Genomic DNA, 22,357 nt, shown 5'->3' with positions numbered 1-22,357 from the left:
ACCTTTCCCTGCTGGACTGGCCTCAGTCTAACCCTTTCCCTGTGGTTGCAGTGACTAGTCAGCCATCTAATTGAGCGTTAGCCTGAAAGGTGTTATTATTAGCGGGCCCTGGACAGCAAGCAACCAAAGTGATTGGCTTGGCTAAACTGCTCTCTCCAGGCTGCTGCAAGACTGAGAAAAATGTACTGTCTGACCTAAACACTGAATAATTCCTACTGAGAAAATCAAAGACTATGTTGGTATGAGTCTGTGGCTGTATGCACCTATGAGGAACCTAGATCTGGTATAGCACTACTCTACCTGAGCATTCCATTCCACACAGAAACAGCTGCTTTCATTATGGCTTCTAAATGCTAGTGACCTAAGAGCTTCTGTGAATTACAGTTCCTTGGTCCATGGGTAAATGCATGATGATTAGAGTTGATTATGTTGTTTTGTATAGTCCCTAGATAGATATGGCTGTTCTACACAACAGCTTAGACTGCCTTCACTCAAGGGAGAGACGAAAAAGACACAGGTTGTGTGAGCATGTGTGGAGGGAAGGGGATTTTTTTTAAACCATGAAATAGTGGTAAACTGATGGCATAAATAAAGCTTCACTCCTTTACTGTCCAGTGTAAGAACTATTCCTACAGCAGTCCTGTACTGCAGTGCTGGGAAATAACCACAAAGTGACACGCTCACACAGGCCAAAGCTGCCACATCGAAGGTTAAAGTAAATTCAGAGCGCAGAGGTATTTACTGTGCCTGCCAAGAGCTTGTCTAAAAGCTAAAAACAGAGGCCCTCTCAGTGAGCACAGCACTAATCCAGATGGCCGCCTACCTGCGGAAACACACAAACAGCAGTAATATTAAGAAAACTTGAATTGGCAGTGACACAGACCTATCCAAAATACAACACCTTTACATGGAGAGAACTACATATGTAGTAAAGTATTTGAAGGCAAAACATTGTTTTCTTCTTTCTTATATTGAAGCTCTTCACAGACACACACTTCCACCAAGGTTATAATCGTTAACGAAAACGAACGAAATAACGAAAACTAGGTGGGAAAAAAACAGTCGTTAACTGAAATAAAAATAAAAACAAGGCATTGCAAAAAAAACGATAACTAAACTAAAACTGTAACTGCGTTGAAGTCTCGCCAACCCCCTTTCTCCCCCGCAAAACAGATCAACACGTGCCTAGATCAGCTACTTTGTCCACGAACTTCACATGTAGGGTATTTTTATGAAAACGCTGTGTCATCGACTCACTGGCACTCGAAAGACACAGCCTTAAGCTGGTGGCCGTTTTGTAATGAAAATTCAAATACAAGCTGGGCTGTCGCGCCGAGCCATGCCAGCATATGTGTATGCAAAAAAAAAAAACACTAAAGATAGTACTTTTATTTAGATTGTAAGCACATAACGGTTGTTGCTAGAATCAATTTCAGACCTAGGGAAGGAACATTCATTTAATGTATTTGAAATAAAAAATTTAAATGACAGCTTATGTACCCAAATCCTGACTAGTTGAGAAGCAAGAAACAAAACTGAAAGTTGACCACAAATGAACCACAAAAAAAACATTGACCTACTTCAAATATGGGCGTTTTGGCTTTCTGCCTCTTTTGATTTCCTTCCTGACAACATCACAATCACATACCAGTTTCCCGTCTCAAAACAATTCATTCATACGCACACAAACGTGCTGAAGTAATTTCCAGAGCTCCTAACATTTAGTCTTCCTCTACACATAAGGATGTTACTCAGTCAGCTCACTGTTTATATCATCTAGTCTGGTACAAGAAGCAGATAAACCCAGAAGACAGACACACAAGTCCCTTAGCTCAGGCATGCCTCATACAGACCCTGCTTCATACAGCATGTGTTTGTGTTGCTGTAGTAACAAGGGTGTATCCATGCTGCAACTCCCTTATGTTGCAGATGACCAAATCTCATTTCTCCTGCACAAACAATGAAATATTTCTTGAATATAAACATGATAAATTTAAAACCACATTGTCACAAACCTGTTCAATTACATTATTCTCGCAAAAAAGCTAAAATATTCATTTTCAAGTAAGGTGCTGCTATTAGACTATCCAGCTGGGTAATGTGCAACTATTGATGGTGAAATCTGTATTTTTAACAAGTGTATCAGTGAGAAATAGTGTTCTCCTGAGAAGAAGCAGTGTGTGTATGCAGACATACGCACACAAATGAGAGGGCAAAAATGTCATGTCTGAATGTGTAAGAAATGAGAAGAAAAGTATGTGTGAGAGACCCAGCACCCCTCTGCCCTGAACAAATATAAATACATTAACTGACTGGCAATGAAATACGCACAGTATATTAGTGAAGTTGCAAGTTTATTGCATTTGAACTGAAATGGATGACAACTTTGCAGGAACAGGGTCTCTCTGCTTATTAAGCCCTTACTGTAAGTAAAGTTTTCTTTCTAGGACTACTTATTGACTGCTTCTAACATCTACAAACTGACATTTTGAGTGTTCCAAAATGAACTGACACACCGGACATTTTGACTTGATGGTCAGTGGCTGACTTAAATAATCAATAATAATCATCCTCTTACTACAAAAGTGATGAAGAGACAGAAAACAATACCCTTTGACTGCAAGCCATCTGTCCAAGTACTTTATAAATTGGTAACTTTAAGATATATTAATAAGAATCTTAATTCGCAGAGGTAAACACGGAAATATTTAAGTTCCAGCGGTGCAAGTGCGATTTGTGTTGTGAAAACTAAATGTAGACTTTAATGTGGTGGTGACCTTAGTACCTCTAATTGAAGCTGAAAAGGATAGCCAATTAAATTAGCATTTGTATCAAGTGCACTGTAAATTCCATTAAACCCTCTAGCTGAGGCGCTCTCTGCAACCTTGCACCAAACTTTTAATTACAGCTCTTCTTCACACTAAATGGTTAATTACACACAAAGAGAGAGAGAGAGAGAGAGAGAAAGAAAGAAAGAAAGATCAACTGCATAAGAACAGAGAACAAGTGAGAATAGATGAAGGGGAAAAAAAGCATACAAGGCGGAGGGAAATGCATAAAGGAATCAAATAGAGAGTAGAAAATTTATAAACCAGGCAAAATGGGCAAGAAGGTAGGCCTATTTGTTATTGTACAGAACAACTGTGATTGGTTCCCTGAGCCTAGTGCCAGGCAGCGTAGGTTCCCACATCTCTTCTGTCTATTGTCTGCAGAGCCACTTTATTATGCAGTCATGTTTATAGAAGGGGGGATGGACACAACACACAGGCCTGTATGCCCTGCACAATGGTGTGTTTCTTAATCCAATAAGAGCTACGAGGTAGGGGAGGTAAAGGGAAATACAGCTTATAAAGTGAGTTTACATCTGTGTACAACAATTGTACACATACTGCTTTTTTTAAGTGGTTTTATATACAGTACTAGTCAAAGGTTTGGACACACTTTCTCATTCAATTTAAAAATTGTGTGCATCAAAACAAGCTAAAGAAAAGAAGCATGCCCTTGCCTTAGTGAAAGTAGTGTGACATGGTCCACTCAGTTTTGTCCAAAAAAAACGGATCAAAACAATATAGAGGCAGAGTCACAAATAGATGGGTTTGCCTAGTACATGAAGGCCACACACTGAAAACAAAATTAGTTTGGAGTTCATGACCTTCTTAATATCACACCTCTCATTTCCCGCAAATTCTTTGTCAGCGCAGATTTAGGTTCCTTTTTTCCTCATTTCACCAGCAATATGACCGTTTCCCCTTCTATGGAAGTAGTTAATCATTACACTATTCAATACTTTTGGTCTACAATCCATAAAATTGTTGACTACATTCTCTTTTACAATGACACTTGGTTGTTTTAAAAACGGTAACCAAGAGGACATTTTTCCTTGTCACGGAAGGCAGATGTATGTCTGTGACATGTTTATGAACACAAGGGAGGGTCAAGTGGGTGTCTCTCTATGAGGTCCCATCTGTCAGTATTAGTAGAGCAAAACAGAAACAGCCTCACTCACACACAAAATAAAAGGCAAGTTTTACCACCCCTCAGCCTACCTATAACAGGCCGTTACTATAGAGACATTTGCCTAACGTAACTCCATTTGCCTCGTGACCCCCAGTGCCTCCTGTGACCTCTTCCCATACTACGCATCTTCCACCCTCTCGCTCTAGTAGTAGTAGTTGTTCCGATTGTTCGTCTCAGCTGTCCCTCGCTGGCCTGCTAAGATTATGAAGGAGTTGCCCCAAGAAACCCCCTTTTCCTTTTTAGCATCAATAGTCTCTCTCTGGGTAATGAGCTTCAACAGGATCACACTACACCTCCATTCAAGGTCAGTGCCTGAGGGCAACAACTGCCTAAGGATAAGTAGATTTTGATAGATATGTAGCATGATGATTGGTATCTTAAACATTTTAATGCTGACACCCAAATCAAAGATGTGGTCTCCCACAGTCATAGCCCCAGGGTCATTAGAGCATAGGGAACACAGCAGGCAAATGGACTACCACTTATTTACAGTCGCAATGTGTATATAGTATGACTAATCTTCCAGGGCATTATAACCATTCTCTATATACAAGTAATAGAAACAATCTTATCAAGTCAAATTCAATTAGCAGAATAATACTGTGTCTCAACTATGGTCTCAACATTCTTTTTCTTCTAACTGCTATTTGACAATGGCCTGAGGGAAGAGCGAGAGGCGATCTATATGCAGGCATACCGGCAGTCTTTGAACCTTACAAACACATATATATGCGAACACCATGGCTTCATATCACAGGCTAAACTGTCATTCATATAATCTGCCTGATATTTGACATGAAGCAGCTCACTGTTGGGGGAGGAGGTGGTGACGGGGGAGGGGCAAGAGGCACACAATTGGGCTCTCTTGTCAGCAGCTTGTGAGTGATCATACAACATGAATACACAGAGAGGACAGCATTGTTCGAGTTTGTGCACCCCTCGTTTCCTTTCTCTATGCCCCGTCTCTCCCTCCATCCCTCACTCGCCTCTCGCACTTGACATGCATGTGGGGTGAGCACACGGGGGTAGAGGAAAAACAATTATGCTTGGCAGTCATAAATCCAAAAGGATATAATTCACAAGCTATTCACTATTAATTCACTGAGTGTTTATAAATGTGTTTAACAGAAGAGAACAACAGCCCAAATGCTAAAGTAAATTAGCCTCTAATTAGATTGTGATTCATGAAATTCGTTTTCAAAAGTGTTGACGCAATTAATAGCATGTGAAATCGCAAATTAATCCAATACAGAATTATATGACACACTTGTGTTTATGTGCGTCCCTTGCCACTTTGAAAAACATAATGCCGTTATCATTGTGGTGACACCGTGAAAATATGTTTCTCCTTAGATGTGGTCGCCGGGGATGAGCATATCGTGGATGAAATGAAACAGGCGGAAGAAACAGCGTGGGTAGGGAGGAAAGCGAGGGGACGAGGCAGTGACAGGCATTACATTTGTTCTTTAACATTTCAGCAGTGGAAAAGTGCATGAGCAGCAAAAATGGAGACTGCAGATTTTCTGATTATCGGGGTGTGGGAATGCGACGGCTGCACTGTGGTATTACTGTGGCTTTCTGTGCCTGTGTGTATCCACCTGTTTCATGAATTGCATTTGTGTAACTTCCTGTTTACTTCAATAATAAGTGTGTGTGTGCATGCTTAAAGCCACTATGGCTAGGAAATAACTGCCCTTGCTGCTTTGCAGTTTCACAATGTAAGCATTTGCTTCAGTCACAGAGTAGATTGAAAGGCTTTAAGTCGCTGTAGGGAGGAGGGTGCATGTCTTTTAATATGACTGTGGGCATCTAGGAACACACATCTGCAGCTTGACAGATACTGCAGTCCTCTGTGTGTGCGTTGTATGTCTTGGCATGTACATGTTTTTGTCAAGTATGTGTAGCAGTCAAACTGATTGATTGTGATTGCAGTGGGGGCAGAGATTGTGATGAAGCTGCGTGTGTGCTGGGGGTGAATAATCAGCATCCCTCTGAGGTAATGGGAACTGGGAGGGAGGGCCCTGCATCAGAGGTCCAGCCTGTTTGTGTGGGGGAGGTGAGTTGGGGCAGTGGGACACTCCCTCCTGGAACCCTGCGTTCGGTGTAGCTCCATGCTTAATGGGGGGCAGAGAAGTTAATTCCACTGCACCAAAGCTTTATCTCATTTTCATACATATGAACGCGCCAGGCCGAGATCGATTACCGCAAACAAATTGAAATGCCTGGGACCAAGGAGGCCTGCAGAGAGGAAAGCAGAAAAAGGCGCTGAGGATGGGGGAGGTGGTGTGCATGTCTATGAATTTCTGAGAGTGTATAAGGAAGGCAGAATTCACTGATATGGATGGAAAGACACAAATCACTACCGCATACTGATTTTCTCCCCGCCTGCATACACATATACCTATTATTTAGAGTCACACATGAAAACTCAACTCATTCCAGTTGATGCCACCTTCCTTTTAAGAGATATTGCAGATGGGAGGTTATGAGCAAACTTAGAGATCCTGATGGCTCACTGAGCGATTAGTCTTCAAACAGGCCCTCTTTCCCCATTTATCTTTCTGTCTGCATGAGCACCCACTACATACACACAATCAGTTTCTCATTCTATGTCCCTTTCTCTCTCCATCTCTCATTAAACATACCATAAAACAAATGTCCATGTCATTAGTCCTCTTCCATATTAGCACCGTCATTGACTCCCGACGGTCATTTTTGGCACCGTCTAAAGTGCTCACTGCTTCATTACTTTCTTTCCTCCCTTCATATTTTGCTTTTATCTGACCCCAGAATGCCCTGTTACACTTCCTCTTTCTTATTCTCCTTCCCTCCTCCCTTCTTCTTATTCTTAGCTGTGCCCCTGTCCATGGGCCTCTCAAGCATTTTTTGAATTAATTACATCATATCCAGTTGTAAATGCAGAAATTATACCAGAGTGGTGCTTCGTAAAAAGACAACAAAGCAGGATGCTGTGTGTGACAATTAGCACTGGCCAAGACACGTGAAAATTCTGGTCTAAAAGCAGACATAATACAAGACAGTAGGCAGAGGAAAGGGCCAAAGATGGAGGAGATAGGGACTCGTACATTCGCTCAGTCATTCGTTTATTTAAATGTATTATTATACATTTCTTAAAATGTTAAGAAATATAGGTACAACCTTTCCCTTATTTTGAAGCAAGATCAGTAGAGGAAACTCTTGCTAGTTTGTAAACATTTCAAAAGAAACTAAAGATAATTTCATAGTGCTGTTCTCTGAAGATCTATTTTAGCATCTTAAAAGAACACGGAGGGCATGTGAGGACACTGTTCTTTCAGTCCCCCTCTCTCTGCATTTCAGCTGAATTTCATGCCCTTTTTTTATTCCTCTCTTTCTCTGTCTTCCTCCTTTACCCCATCCCTCTACGCACACTGTCTGGGTGCCCTCACGCTTCACTGCCTGGTGCTGTGGGCGCACTGGGTGTCACTCTGCATCACTCTGCCTTAGACTCCACTGTATTTGCTCTGCTGTGTGTGTGCGCGCATGAGAGTCAAATGGCCCAATTGTGCATGCATGTGCAAAATGTGTGTGTCCATCTGTATACGAGAATGCTAAATGCTGTGTGTGTAATGAGTGAATAATATGTGGTGTGCCTTTACGGGCCAGTGTGTGTTAATCAGAGCTGATTAATGTATTGTCAGTGGTTGGAATGTAGTTTTAGAAAACAAGGTAGATGAGAGGGTGCAGTTTACTTGATCATGACGCTCACCTTTGGGTTTCTGATCAGAAGCCTGCAAGGAAAGAGAGAGAAATGAAGTTAGGAACTTAATACAGTGGGGGTAATGTTTAACAATCATTCAAAACTGTAAATAAATCAAGAGCCTTATGAAAAAACCTAGACTTTATTCAACAGGAAAGGGGCTAGCATTACTGAGTAAAATTGATCCAATCTTGTTTCAGTTGTTGAAGTTATTGGTTTAAAAAAACAACAACAAAAAAACCCACTAACTGTATAACCCACATACAGTCCCAACTTTAAGTTCCTGCTGGTAGACTAAAAATACATATGCACAGCTTCTTTAATGGTGTGTTGTGCGAACGTGCATAATTTCAAACATCACCTTTTTCTGAGCGATGTCTGTCTTGGTCTTTTCTTCTTGTTTTTTCTTTTCTTCCATCAAATGGTTCTCTTTCTTCTGTCGCTAGCTTCTCTCAGCTGCCCAACAACAAAAGAAAAAAGGAGAAGGGCTAGGTTTCAGCTCAAATATGTCCATTTCTTTTTCCTTATTACAATTACATTATTACAATTATGACATTCAGGCACATTCACATTGTCTATGCAAAACAATATTCCACACAAAAATGCAGAAATATGTATACACACACACATAAACTTTCAACCCTTTTGATCCATGTGTAGCCCAGTGCCAAAGAGCACTCTGTCTGGAAAAACCTTTCCATCCACAATCAACCTCATACAAAAATCATGTCAGGCACTTCTGAGAAACACTTCCCCTCATGGTCAAAAACTGTAAAAGGAGATGGTGGAATGGATGGGTTATGAAATAGGAAAAAAGAATGCATGTGAGTTAAAGAGAGAGATAAATACACAGAGAAAGTGAGTTAACAGTAAGAGTGAAGGCCTGTGTAAAAGGGCTGGTTTAAAGACAGTCAGAACATGGCAAGAAGATAAAAAGGCAAGGGATGAAAAAGAACTGAAAGAAAGACAACATAAAGGCCAACGGACTGAAAAAAATAGGACACCACACCTTTTTTTTTTTTTTTTTTTACAAAGTAAGCGGGCGTGAGTCAAACTAGCGAGATAGCTAACCCAAGGCCCAGGGAAACTAAGTGCTTCTTTTCAGCCTGTATTTCCTTTGGCTCAGCTTTAGTGACAGCTCCTGGAAACGATTAGAGATGCTGGGCCATAGGGACTGAATGTGTATGTTGAGTCTTCTTTACTAAGTGCAATGGACACTAATCTATAACACAGCACTATGTCATATCAAATCAATGATACCGCTCTCTAAAATGTGCAAATACAATCAATCATCTTCATGCCAGTCTAACAGAATGGTCTATTCCTATTTGCAGGCTATCCTGCAAAGAGTGCATGTACGCACACGCAAAACCTTCTTTTTATGTGTTGGAGTCTGTTATAACTTGGACAAATTCTTTGGATTGCATGTAATGTATACCAGCTTCTAACGTGTGTGATGACAATGGAATCTGTCTCCGCGAATCCTTTTTTATTAAAAAAAAAAAAAACAGTTGTTAGTTAATCATTTTGCATAATAATGTTGGACTGTGTTTAGAGTAATAGCTAAATGATGATATCCAAATCTGGTCTGACAAGCCATCGTTAAAAGTAATTCATCAAGCAAAAATGTCAAACATTTGCTGGTTCAAGCTTTATATTATTGTGAATTTAAACTGTTAATCACACTGGCCAATTTCTCACTATTTTCTGACATTTTAAAGAACAAACTTTTATTTCCCTAACTGAGGGGTAAAAAAGGCAGATTAATCGATAATTAAAATCATTAGTTGAAGCCCTATGTTGATTAATGTGTACTGTCCCTGACAAGCAAAATAAACACAACATACAAAATGTGTCAACACAGGGCCTGGAAATTAATCAAAATCTGAATGTATGAATGAATCATAATGCTCATAACAGAAGATTAATGAAAGGCCTGCCTCCCACTGTGAAGCCCACTGGCAGGGGGAGGGAGCTGTCAATCAAACAGACAGGAGAGGCCTCACAGAGACTCTGTGATGGTGGGGTAAGGGAGAGAAAAAAAAGAGAGAAAGTAGATAAGGGTTAAACAGACATACAGATGGGCAGAGGGAGAGATGGAGGAAGAGAGACATTGAACACTCAACAGTAAAGCTGGGTGATATGAAGAAAATCAAATATCACAATATTTTTGACCAAATACATCAACATCGATATTGAGGGGATACTGTGGGGTTGACTGTTGGTGCTTTCACAAAATATTTACACAATGAGATTTTTGATAAATAATCATCAGAAATTGTGGATGTAATAAATAAGTGGGTAAAGGCAAATAATAGAACAGCTAGAACAGTCTGGTAAGTTCAGAAAATGACATCACTTTATTGTAATGCAGCCTTTAAAACCAGGAAAAGTCAACACTTATGTCATATTACGATATCCAAAATGTAAAGCTATCTAGCCATATATATAAATGTCCATACAATATTGGTATATTGCCCAGCCCTACTACTCAACAGTGAGTTGAGAGCCAAACCCTGGGGAAGACTGCCAGACTAGTGGCCATGGCAGCAGGGTAAAATGAAAGAAAGAAGATATCCTTAAATTTTTCGGCTCCATCTGGATTTTCTCTTCTTTATTCCGTGTTCCCCCATTTCATTGCTCTCTCCCTCTCTCTCCTACATTCACAGTCCTATTTTTCATACTGAGGAGTCTGTGTGTGTCATTGTGCTATCTCAGCAGCTAGGGTAAGGCAGCCCTCAGGTAATAAATAGAAGCTCAAATTATTATGTGTGGGTGTTTGTGTGCATTCAGATAATTATATGCAGTATCTACAGTATATGTGCAGTAGTCATTCTCTGAGCGGTGACACAGTGACAGGATGCAAGCAGAGAAAGGGATGGGCGATATAAGTGGGAAATGGCTTTTTCCATTAACACTGTGTGCTAGATTTTTCTTTCACGATCAGTTGCTACAAGTGACTGAACCTCTCTGCTACAGCTGACTATATCATCCTGGTAGTCTCACCTTTTACCCCCCAGATAATAAGGGATCTACCCTATGTGGTTACTATGGCTGCTGTCACAGAGGACAGGGGGTACAAGTACCCTATGGTACACTATGGAAGGCTTAAAAGTTAAATTGTTGTTTTTGATATTTACTGTCATGTTGGAGGCAGCCTAGTAAAAAAACAGTTATGTGAAATGTGAGAGAGCGGACAGTCGTCTTTTGAGCTGACATAGTCATGCCAAAGTTAGCTTCCCTCCTGACATCCTTTGCCCCCCCCCCCCCAATCTCACCCAGTACTGCTGACACCAGCACTGACCCTGGGGTGTCTCTGTGCTGCATTCCAGCATCAGGTTTACCCTCACTGGTAGTATGACACAGAATTAGGCGAAATGTCCTGTTTTGAAGTTACTGACCTACACGGCCACGGTGTGTCATTCAGTCTACTCTTACATTAAAGGGGCTTAGATCACTTTAGCTAACATAACGTAACCAGTAACTAATATGCAAAAAAAATGATATGCTTTCCAGCAAATGCCAAAAAATTGTATTACATATTGTATCATCTTAGCTAGCAAGCTGTTCACCAATATGTCCAAAGAGGCAGCTGTGTATTGTCCAAAGTTGCAAATGTATGCAAAGCTGGCTGATGCGTTCAGTCTGTTGGTCAAAAATATGCTTCAATGCACAAGCTAACAGCTTGTTAAACCACAATTTACAAAAAAACAACCCTTTTTCTATTTCTACATGTAATACAACATAACATTTAAATAGCTTTTGAGTTGTTGGAACGGACCTCTGCCAGGGTTAGGCTAGCTGTTCAAGCTAACCTAGGCATAACAAAGCTACCATGGCATTGGATGCATAGAAGAAAACAATGTAAAACTCTCAGTAATACAATATACATGCAAATCTCTAGAACAGGCACACAGACAAGCCAGGGTCTTTAGAGCCAAAATTACCACCATCCCCTCACATTTATAAAGCAAAGCTATAGGAAATACAACATATGAGGGCCCCATTTTTTCCTCCCCCTCTATCTTAAACCCTAACCTAACCAGTGATCCTACATTGACATAGTGGCTTAAGTTCTTAAGAATACAGAGTTGAGTAGGAAAACATCCCAAGTCTAAGCAAACTGGGCCGCCGGGAAATTGTGAAGAAACTGCATAATGAAGTAGTATCCTCTCTTCCTGTGCTGCACAAAACAGTTCCATATCCTGGGACTATGGGGCTAAGCTATAGAGGAGGCATGACAACAGGAACACACTGTACAGGAATGAAGGCGCTAGAAACACACAACACACACAAACCCAGTCACATAAAAACATACAGGCTCACACACGGGAAAGCTTGATGTACACAGGCAGGAGGCAGTCTGTCTGATGCCTGTCTTTTTCTTATTTCTGATGCAGAGGAGAGGGAGGAGGAGAAGGAGAGATGAGGATGGGGAAAATGAGAGGAAGGGGAAGAAAAATAACAGGCGGAGGATGAAAGCAGACGCAGAGCAACACCAATTAATAACAACAGCCGCCGGAGAACCAGACGGGGCACAGGGAGAAAGAAGAGAGTTTACGCTGGAAGAGGGAAAAGACAGAAAGAATCCTCAATAGCGAAATGGAGGAGTTGGGGGAAAAAATGAGTGGAGCACTATTGAGGCTGGCAGACAGGAAGACACGGGGGGGACGAGGAGGGGGGAGAAAGAGGAACCGAAATATCCATGCACCTTGATCGCTAGTATCTAGAGATGCACAGAGAAAAGAGAGGGGTTAGGGGGAAAACCATGCAAGGGTGATAGAAAAAGAGAATAAAGGGGGAGTAAAAAAGAGCTACACTGAGGACTAAAGACAAAGGAAGATAGACAGAGAGAAATTTAAAAAAGGGGAAGGAAAAGGAAAACATGCAGCTTCACGTGTTCTGAAAAAGGCTGTCAGATCAACCACAGACATTACACCAATCACAAAGAGAAGGAAGAAGAGGAGAGGCTTTCCTCTCTCAGGTCGTGGCTACAGAATGTGGTAAATCCACACTCCACCAACATTACCATTCAGCCAGACACCCATTCCTGTGGCATCAGAGAAGCCGTATTACATGGAACATTATCATAGACAGCCCTTTTCCTGGGGAATAATTCCTCAAAACTTGCTACAGACCTCAACTTCTCTCCACAAATGTGTGTGGGTGTGCATTTGTGTTCACTCAACCTGAATGGCTTGGGGAAAACAAGCCTGTAAATTCCACAGTTGATAAGCAGCAATAACAATGTTGTTGCATGTTTTCATCCCTCAGCCACACTGACAGTCTCACTGGCTGCTAGGTTTCTAAGCATTCAGGGCATACCAGCTTTGCTTTCAGCAGGTTGAGAGCGTGTAAAGATATACAGCACACTTTATTGCTACTAGACTGCACTTGCTCAATGAACTGTCTTGAAATAGTCTTGGTTGTTTGGAGTCTGTAGAGGACTGATTGAGGGCAAACGGGTGGGTGGAGAGCGGCGATGAAGGACGACGCAGATGGAGAAAGAAAGTCAAAGAATCACTTATAAATAACAGCTTTGAGGTTTGCCTCCAGAAAATTAGCTCTCAGTGTCTTGGCTGCTTCCTCTGCCAAGTCGATATGAAACTTTTACACAATGGCAGCTCATTAAATAGGAAAACAGCACAATGCACAAGACCAAGCAGGCCTGCTCCCTGCCAGCACCACAGCTAAAGCGTATTGAATTCAAGAAGAAGCTGTCAGGCCGAGTATGTTGGTGTATGCGTTTGTCTTTACTTATGACTGCTTTGTGTTTATGAGAATAAGTGGTTGTGCCTGCTCTGCATATTTTGCGTATTTGTTTTAATCTGTGTGCCTGTCTGGCAGCTTAGAGGCTGTGAGGTGACTCCCTGTCTAAAAGGTCTGGATAGTTATGAGGCGCTATTAGCATTAATACGACACCTGACCTCACACAATTAACCTTAAGCAGGAGTTCCTCAAAGTTTTTACCAAAAACTGAGCACCTCTAAATATAAACTGGCATTTATTAATTAGCCTAAGTTTTATACGACGACCACAGAAAGCACTGGTTGGCTGTTAGCGATTCAAACTGTAGTTTAGATCAATCAAATAATAGATGTTATGTATCCCATTTCTTAGATTGACTTATATTCACTATACTACATTTAAAAAAAAAAAAAGCACCAATGGCTTTCTGTTGATGTCAACATGTTATTAAAGCAATGTAGTGTAGGAAACAGGTATATCCGGGTTTATAACAGAGTGTGACTGCTGTCTTTTATGCATCCCTTAATTGATGTTTGGGACATGAGTAGGGACAGAGAATGTCTTAAACTTGTTTCAAATGATTCACTGAAACTATCAAACTGTCAAAATCAGAAGAGCCAAACTAAATCAAAGAACAACTACACTCCCGATGCATGCTAAGACAAATGAGCTAATCGGCTGGGCTATACACCCCTCAAGGTTACTTTGACTTAGCCGCCATGTACAAAATGTCAGTAGACAATTCCCTGGCTGTCAACAGTGTAAGCAATAACATAGACTCTGAAAGAGAGACAGAAAATAAGTGATGTGCTTAGTTGTGGGAACAGAGCCCCACTCTTGTTAGGAGGACAGAGATGAGGACAAGAAAAAGCAGGGAGAGAGATGTAAAGGTCGTGACACACCGACCAGACGGCCGACCCTCGGCAGAAAAGGCAGTTGGACTGATCAGTCTCCCCGAGTTGGTCAAAAAAGTGCCTTGGAAAACACCAACGCGACGAGACACAATACGTCTCCATAACGGCAGGCAGTGCTAATCTGTATTGTTGGCCAAAAATTAAAACCAGCAGCTGATTGGACAAACGCGTCACGTGGGTCTGGTTTCTCTGGAAATTCAAAGCCCGACTGTCATGGCGGCTTGTTCAGAATACAATCTCATATTGTAATAAAATAGTTCACCGAAACGTGTTTCTGTTCAGTTTAAAGTTAAGTTCAGTTTAAAAGATTTTCATCAGATTTTGAGAGACTCTAGTCACGCTCATCCCGCTCCTCGTTTCCGGGTTAGCACTCTACCAATCAGATTGGTCATTTGAGTCCGACTGCCGGCAGTACCCGCCTTCCGATTCGACATGTCAAATTGGCCAAAATGAAGGCCGATGGCCCCTCCAATGGACGACGGCAGGGAACACACCGAACAGACTCGAGTCACTGACCTCGCCAGACTGTCCAACGGCCGATTATCGGCTTGGTGTGTCTCGGGCTTTAGAGACAGACCCCACTGTAAAGCCGTAGGGATGACGGTGGAGATGTAGAAATACTAGGGAAAGCAGAATGGTAGTATAAACATGTTTCCCACTTTAGTAAAAAAAATAGCTAGTTTTATGTCATTGAACTTCTGAGAATACGCATCCTGAGATCTACACTCAATATCTTCAGTTATATCCTGCAGATGTGCATTGCAGCTCATGAAAAAACAGAGAATACTACAAATGTAAGCCTAAGGCTAACTCTGGTACAATGCATCAAATGGCAACATTTATGTTACAAATTGTACATGGCTAACAAATAAAATTAATTAAAAAAATAAAAAATAAAAATACTACAGCAATTTCAGTATCAAAACACAGTTTACTTGCCCAAATTATGTAGTATCCTCAGATACTCTGGTGTATGCCTGAATTAATATGAATTAGGCTATGCCAAACTCTGTTGTTAAAATTCAATCTGCCCAGAAGAAATTCTATTTTGTAATTTAACAGGGTCACAACTACATTACAAGAAATGTTTTGTTGATAATTTTTCAGCAGTTAAAGCCCTTACAAATGTGCTTTAACAATCCAAATACACAAAATGAAAGTAAACACTTGAACTTCATTGACTGCACTTAAGTTGATTAAGGTGATAAAACATTCTAGACAGCAAACAAATGACCTGAGCTTACTAGCCTAGGCCATGGCCTCAGCACAGAGGAAAACTGAGCATGCTAGTGCCATTTACATAGACATAACTGAAGACTTTGGAAGTGCTCTAGGCCCGAAGTCCTTCTGCATAAGGAGTAAGGCTGTCTAATGTCGGTTTGGAGCATGAAAAATGGAACACTGTAGGTTGGATGTCCTGCATATTCTCTGTCATCTTTCATGTGTTGGCCCTCTCCTTCTCTCCACGGCTCTCCAATTAGCCGACATGGAGCAGAGGGAGGGAAGATGGCCCCCACCAAACCTCGGCACATTGAACATTCCCCTGGACCACTGCCAAGACTCACAGGCAGCAGCTCGCAGGTTTCAGCTCTGCTTCCCCCATCCCCCTGCTTCCATCACAGGCTGGCTTACCCCTGCTGGGCCCCCCAAGCTCTGCCCCCTCCATTGGCACACAAGTTGGACAAAAAGGTGGGGGTTACACAGACTCCCAAACCACCCGAACACCCATAGAACTCTTTGGTTGCTACTCTCCCATACTTATTTAATGCAAAAGCCCTGTGTATGATAGAGAAATGTACAGGAGGTTAACCTGTGTTTGTAGATAGCTGGTTTCACAAGGGACTAAAACTATGCTTTAAACCTGCCTATGAAAACCTAAGCATTATTTTACCATATAAGCCTAAAAAGTGAATGCAGCTTACTCTTACACATTTGCTATCAAGAAGTTTCAAATTTAGGGCTGGGAGATAAGCAGACAAGATTATGACTATCATAACATGAGATCACTGTCTCATTCCAAATCAGATTAGTGTCACATCTGAAGTTAACCCTGGCTGAGACCATGCAGACCCAGGTTGCATAAACTCTGAAGACCCAGACACCATTCGAGTACACCACAGACAGACATAAAAAAACAAATCACACCCCTCACAGAAAATGTCAGTCTGGGCACTTGGAAGTGTTAATGACAGACTGATACGGTTTGATTTCAGGGTGATGTCTATCCAACTAAGGGTACTACCTATAGTTATTACTGGCAACACCACAGTCAACATACACTCCCCCCTCACTGGCTCTCACACACGTACACAAACACTCATGTAGTACAATGGCCACACCAAACACACCTGCCTGGCAAGTCTTAATATCCCCCCCCTCGACTTCAAGATAGCCGTCCATACAGCAGAGGAAGAAGGTAATGGATTTTGATAGCCTCCCATTGAATCCAGCTGATTCTACTGTCAACGCTCCCTACTGCAGCAGCACCCTGCGGCAATGTTAAGCACGCAATCTATCAGGATTGTGCCAGTTGTTTGAAAAGCCTCATAATCACAGGCTCAGTAACTACCACAGATGGACAGACCTGGGCTAAGGTCAATGACAGGGAAAAGGGATAGACAACACAAGCCACTTTTCCAAAGCACGACTAAGTGGGATTTACTAGAGCAAACACAAAATGTCTGACAACGGATAGAAATAACTTTTTGTTTAGCCTATTTTAATTGCAGTCTCCAGGGAAAATAGACTAACTACTGTACAGGAATAAAATCAAAAATCAAAACAGAAGAAAATGTGTATGGGGGATACAGTGACATACAACCAGCAGGCCCATTCCCATTACATTTGGCCCTGTAGTGGAAACCAGGGTAATGATGGCAACTAGTGTTCAGGTTTAGTCTGTAAAGGGTCTGACAAGGGAAAGCAAGCTTACATTTTCCTTTCAAACAAATGATCTGGCCTCCTCTATGATAAGGAGCTGCAGATTGAATTACTGCCAGAGTTTGTCCTCATGGCTTTGTTATAATACACTCTAATCAAAACGATGCCTTAATGCCAACAGCCTACAGCCTGGTTGGATCTAGAGCCAGCATTGGTTATGGGTTTCCTGCAAGTGCGCAGCCAAAATGGCAAAAGTATAGCAATATAACCAATTGAGTCTGGGACCCAGTGAGAGACTGCATTTCTCATTTTGGGTCTTGTTGCACTGGGAAAGAACCAATTATACAGCTCAAGATTGAGATAATTTAGAGTTCTGCAATTTCTGTGTCTAGATTTGCAGATGTTGGCATTCCTTGATAGACTATCCATGCTCTCTATCAGTGCTATCTATATTCTCCTACTGGAGAATTTATGCATTCCCTTAGAACCAAAAGTAACAAAACCTTTTATACCTCTCCGTAGACTAAACATTTGTAAGCACATCTGACATCTTTATTGCAACAAAACATGTCTTGGCTTGGAGATAACCCCAGTGCTGGTGATCTAACACCTATACACCCCCCCCCCTATTTGCCCTAGTGCCCTCCAGATGAGCCACCTGCTGTGGCTGTAGTGGTAACTATGGTGCTAAAGCAGTTATATCTGGGACAGGTAAGCCTAACTGTATGGTATTTAAGAAAACTAGCTCAGACTAGGACTCCCTCAATCTCTTTCCAGGCTTTAGGTCTTTCTTTTCTCCCTATTCACTTGTTTTACATACACACCGGAGGGGCCCTTGCAACATCTTTTCACAGCCAACCCCTTACTGCGTGCTCTTTAGCTTTTTGGAAAGATGGGTGTGCACACTGAAGGGAGGAGGACCCTTGACCCTGGGTAAGAACAGGGCTCTGTGTGTGTCTGTCTGTTACTCAGCTGGGTGTCTAGGGTATGCAGGAGGCAGCTCACGACCTGAACAACTGCAAGGCATTTACCAACTGCCGGAGCTTTGAGCTTGACACAAATGGTCACACACTCCCATGGCAAAAAAGACAGGTATTCCACGTGTGTATTCACTGGCTGATTCAGACACAAACGCACAACACTTGCGACAACACACTGACATTCCAACACATGGCACAGACATACACAAACAGGCACGAATGCATACACACAATGTGAATGTACCGTACACACTAATAAATGCCTGAACATTCTCCCTATCCGATTGCAAATGTATGTGTGCCACTGCTGCTCGCTCGCAGTTTTTTCAAAATTCACATGACGATATAAGACAGTGGTGACAGAGATGTTGGGGGGGGGGTGTGTGTGTGTTTAAATTGAACGGGAAATTATGTACTTCAATTAAGACATGCGGAGGAGATATTAAAAGCTATACTCCAGTGCCTGGGGACAGGATGCAGGAAGGGGGGGATGCAATGGAAGGCGACAGTTCAATCAGTATCTCCGGCTTTCTAACCGAGCCGTGGGGGGGTGGGGGCAGCTATGTTTAATAATGTACTTGGAATTATTACAGTGGAATGTACAATAGATACAGGATGTGATACAGCTACATATGAACCAAAGACTAAAGAGTGACAACAGAACAATCCGGATAAAATGTAAGCATGTGTCACACACACAAGAAAACACTGCAGCTTCAATGTGCAAGCACAAGAAAATACTGTGTTGTCATAATAGGTTCTACTCTGTCAATGATCTACCATTAAATAGTACTGTGTGATAAAAAAAAAAGGCAAAGCAATTCTCTTAGTCAGTTTAAGAAACCATCAAATTGCACACTCCCATGTACTGAGTGTGTTCCAGTCCACTTAGCCAATCATTAAAGAGCTATGATATAACACAAAAGTTCCCAACATTTTCTGCCATTTTCAAGCCCCTACAAAATAAGCACATACTAAATTTAGTAATCAACTTCATTATTAATATCCGAACACAGCCCATAGGAGAATACCTCTGGTCAGTTAGTCATTCTTGTATGGTTTTTTTCTCATCTATCCAACATAACATAAAAGCACTATTCCTAATTTTGCAGGGGACCCCCTTCAAAAACCCTTTGGGTTTGGCTGCTCGCCAGGAAGAAATCAATATAATAACCCAGTCTTATTTCCGAGGACATACAAGATTGATATTGTGAAGAAATCGTTAACTGTGACACCACAAATAACCACAGATACTTGTTAATGGGTGTTTTAATGATGTGGAACTTGACATTGCTTGCTGTGACGTCGTAGTTGTAACTGGGCTGAATAGAGCAATGCAAAATTATGTTGCGATAAACAGTAGTTATTTAGCTTATTTATTTGACATTGCAGCTAGCTTCTCTACACTTTCCTCTAGCTCCTACGATTTCGATTTTTAAACACTGATCAGCAATAACATTCATCACATAAGAAAAACGTTATTCATATGAAACTTACCTTGCGTTAACCACAGCTTTGGCAGCTTTCAGTGAAGAGTCGGTGCATGTCAGAAAAAATATGCAGAAAAGCATTCTCCGATGTCTTTTCTAAAGTTACCCGTAAAGAGATGGAGCAGAGATTCAGTCGCAATTAAAGTCAGATTTGGCAGATAAGCCGACTACTGCTGCTGAAGCAGCTTGGTGATACCGAGGTAAACAACGGCTACTCAGCCAGATATACACACAGCAAGTACGGTAATTTATACTTTGAGCAAAGAAAACGTACAATATTCCGTGAAATTAGACTAGCCGAAAAACAGTTTGTTAAAACGTCACGATATACTGGGGGGCGGGGAGGGGAACGAAGCACCACCAACAACAAAAACAAAAAAAAAAATAACACGAATAAAATGACTTTTAAAAGCAGCTAAATAATGCAAGCTGACGTTGGCTGATTGACGTTGTAAGTCGTCGATCGTTGCGAGGTTTTGCAAAAGGGGGGAATCAGGCAGTTTTCGTTAAAAATCGCCGATGAGTTCTCGCGCATAAGAACAAGCCGACGGCCGTCAGCCAGCCAGCTAACTTGTTTTAAAGTGCAAAATAAATATTTTTGTTTAGGTCGCCAGCTGGACGACTAGCAACGGGCTGGCTACCGCGAATGCAAAGTGAGAAACGACTCCTGGGAAATACATTCTGTGTGGATACAGACAGCGGAGCGGATAGTCATGGTAGGCGTTCAGTGAGCTCTCGTTGACAGTGGTCTCGCAGCCATTTTGTTCAAACTAACAACACTGCAGTCGCTCTCCTCCTCCCAGAGAGCAGACAGACCAGGAAGTGGCTCCAGATACGTCACTCTCGACCAACCAAAACACCAGACGCCAACTCCGCCTGCCGCTCTCCGGCCCGCCCTACCCCGTTTGCCAAACCTCCAAGCGGATACAGAGAGGATGGACAGGCAATTTCCAAAGTAGTTGCTGAAGCATGCAGCCAATACTGTGAGCTTAAAAAAGAAACATGTGACTCTGTTATGGATTTTGGGAGGATGAGTTGTTTTTTTTATTGTAAAGATAGAAAGTACCACCCCTGGCTCAGAGTAACACTTATATAGGCTATACTTTATATAATATAAATAAGATACCATACTTCCTGTGACTCATGTCCAAAATAGTGCAAAAGAGACACAAATCGATGAGTCGTAAAAGTCTACAAGCAATTTGGAACTTTATTTAGCAGACTCAAATGTCTCATAAAGGGCCCACCCCAAGTTTCTCTATCCAAGATGACCTTTGTCAAGAATCTCTTGATCACATTGATGTCCAGAAACATGGGGCGATAATTCCAGGCTATTCCCAACATGATGGATGAGGTCGCCCTTGTGCTCCCTGAACCACATCTGCAGCCGTCTCAGAGAAAGAAAATGCGGCCCCTGTCCATTCTCTGCACTCCTTTCTCATGGAAATGACTGCTCCATGCACAGACAAACACAAACACACACACACACACACACACACACACACACACACACAGTGAGGTGGGAATAGGTCAAGGCTGCAGTCCACAAAGGGGAAGGCTGACCAGTGAGAACTCTCTCAGCAAAGCTCTGAGTTCATATACATCACTGTGAGAGACTGCTAATAATGAGAAAGCCAGGGGCCCTGGCCAAAACTTTTTTTTTCTCCTTTTCAAGGCAAGATGCCCAGAGCTATTAAAATAGCGAGCTCCATCTGAATGGAGAAAGCAGATGTTCCATACTCTGGGTTAAGAGAGGTGAGAGCAGAAGGCAATGCCTTCAGAAATGCCTGAAGGCATAGTTCACTGCCGATCACAGACTATTAAACCGCAGATATTTGCTATTTGTTCATGCCACCTAATTAAATTGTGTTCCGTGTAAGCATTTTGAATGTGCCGACTTAAAGCATCAATGATTGAATGTTGATGAACAGTGATTTACAAACTAAAGTGCCTACATTACTTAGCACATAAGTTATCAAAGACGGAGATGGAAATCTATCCACCACAAAGGACAACTGAGACTTGAAACGTTATGGTTTGACATGATCTTAGCTATCAAAGGCGAGCTACTCAGGAGTATGTGTTAATGTTGGTGAGAAATATAAGACAGGGAGAGCGTGTGTGTCTCTGTGTGCAGACATGTGCATGTGTTTATGTGTATATAAGTGTGAGCACATCCTTACTTCTGCACATCCCCTCTCCAGCTCATCACAGCTTTGAGATGTTTCTTTGACTCCACCAATTTCCACAATTGCTTTCACATTTAAGCAGACTGCTGACAGAAGCGAGTCAATGGGAAATGTCTGGCTGGCATTCTGGAAACAGGAATACATAATAATAGGAAACAGTCCAGACACAAGCTGTAGGACTGCAGCAAAGGCAATCACTCACTCCTTACCCACTCAGACAATACACTTCTCCTCCTTTCACCATTCTCTTTTTCTCTTCTCATCATTTTTTTTCAGTGCGCTCTTCTGCTTTTAGTTTTAATCCTACTCCAATCATGAGCCGCGTTCCGCATAAGGTTTTAATTTCAAGCTTGCCACCGGAGTCTGGATATGCATACACCAAACCACAGATACTTATGCA

General features: G+C 41.8%; 1 protein-coding gene across 6 annotated transcripts in view; it reads right to left on the bottom strand.

Moving 5' to 3' along the window:
* tnrc6c2 (trinucleotide repeat containing adaptor 6C2) overlaps nt 1-20,551 on the bottom strand; it is a 53,870-nt gene extending 33,319 nt beyond the window's left edge. For 5 of the 6 annotated variants that reach the window (XR_013503800.1, XM_078280430.1, XM_078280442.1 and 2 more), the window contains exons 1-3: nt 19,776-20,550; nt 8,118-8,212; nt 7,766-7,787 (exon numbers count right to left, since the gene is read on the bottom strand). Coding sequence is in view for 5 of the 6 variants with exons in the window: in XM_078280430.1 (XP_078136556.1) it covers nt 7,766-7,787; nt 8,118-8,174 (79 nt within the window). In the remaining variant the exon portion in view is untranslated. Of the gene's footprint in view, nt 1-7,765; nt 7,788-8,117; nt 8,213-19,775 lie in introns of all 6 variants that reach the window. The other variant, XM_078280471.1, reaches the window with a different exon arrangement.
* Nucleotides 20,552-22,357: the final 1,806 nt, after the last annotated feature.

This window comes from Sander vitreus, chromosome 2, assembly GCF_031162955.1.
Source record: "Sander vitreus isolate 19-12246 chromosome 2, sanVit1, whole genome shotgun sequence".
NCBI classification, from domain to species: domain Eukaryota; kingdom Metazoa; phylum Chordata; class Actinopteri; order Perciformes; family Percidae; genus Sander; species Sander vitreus.
This window is presented reverse-complemented; position numbering and strand designations above follow the sequence as displayed.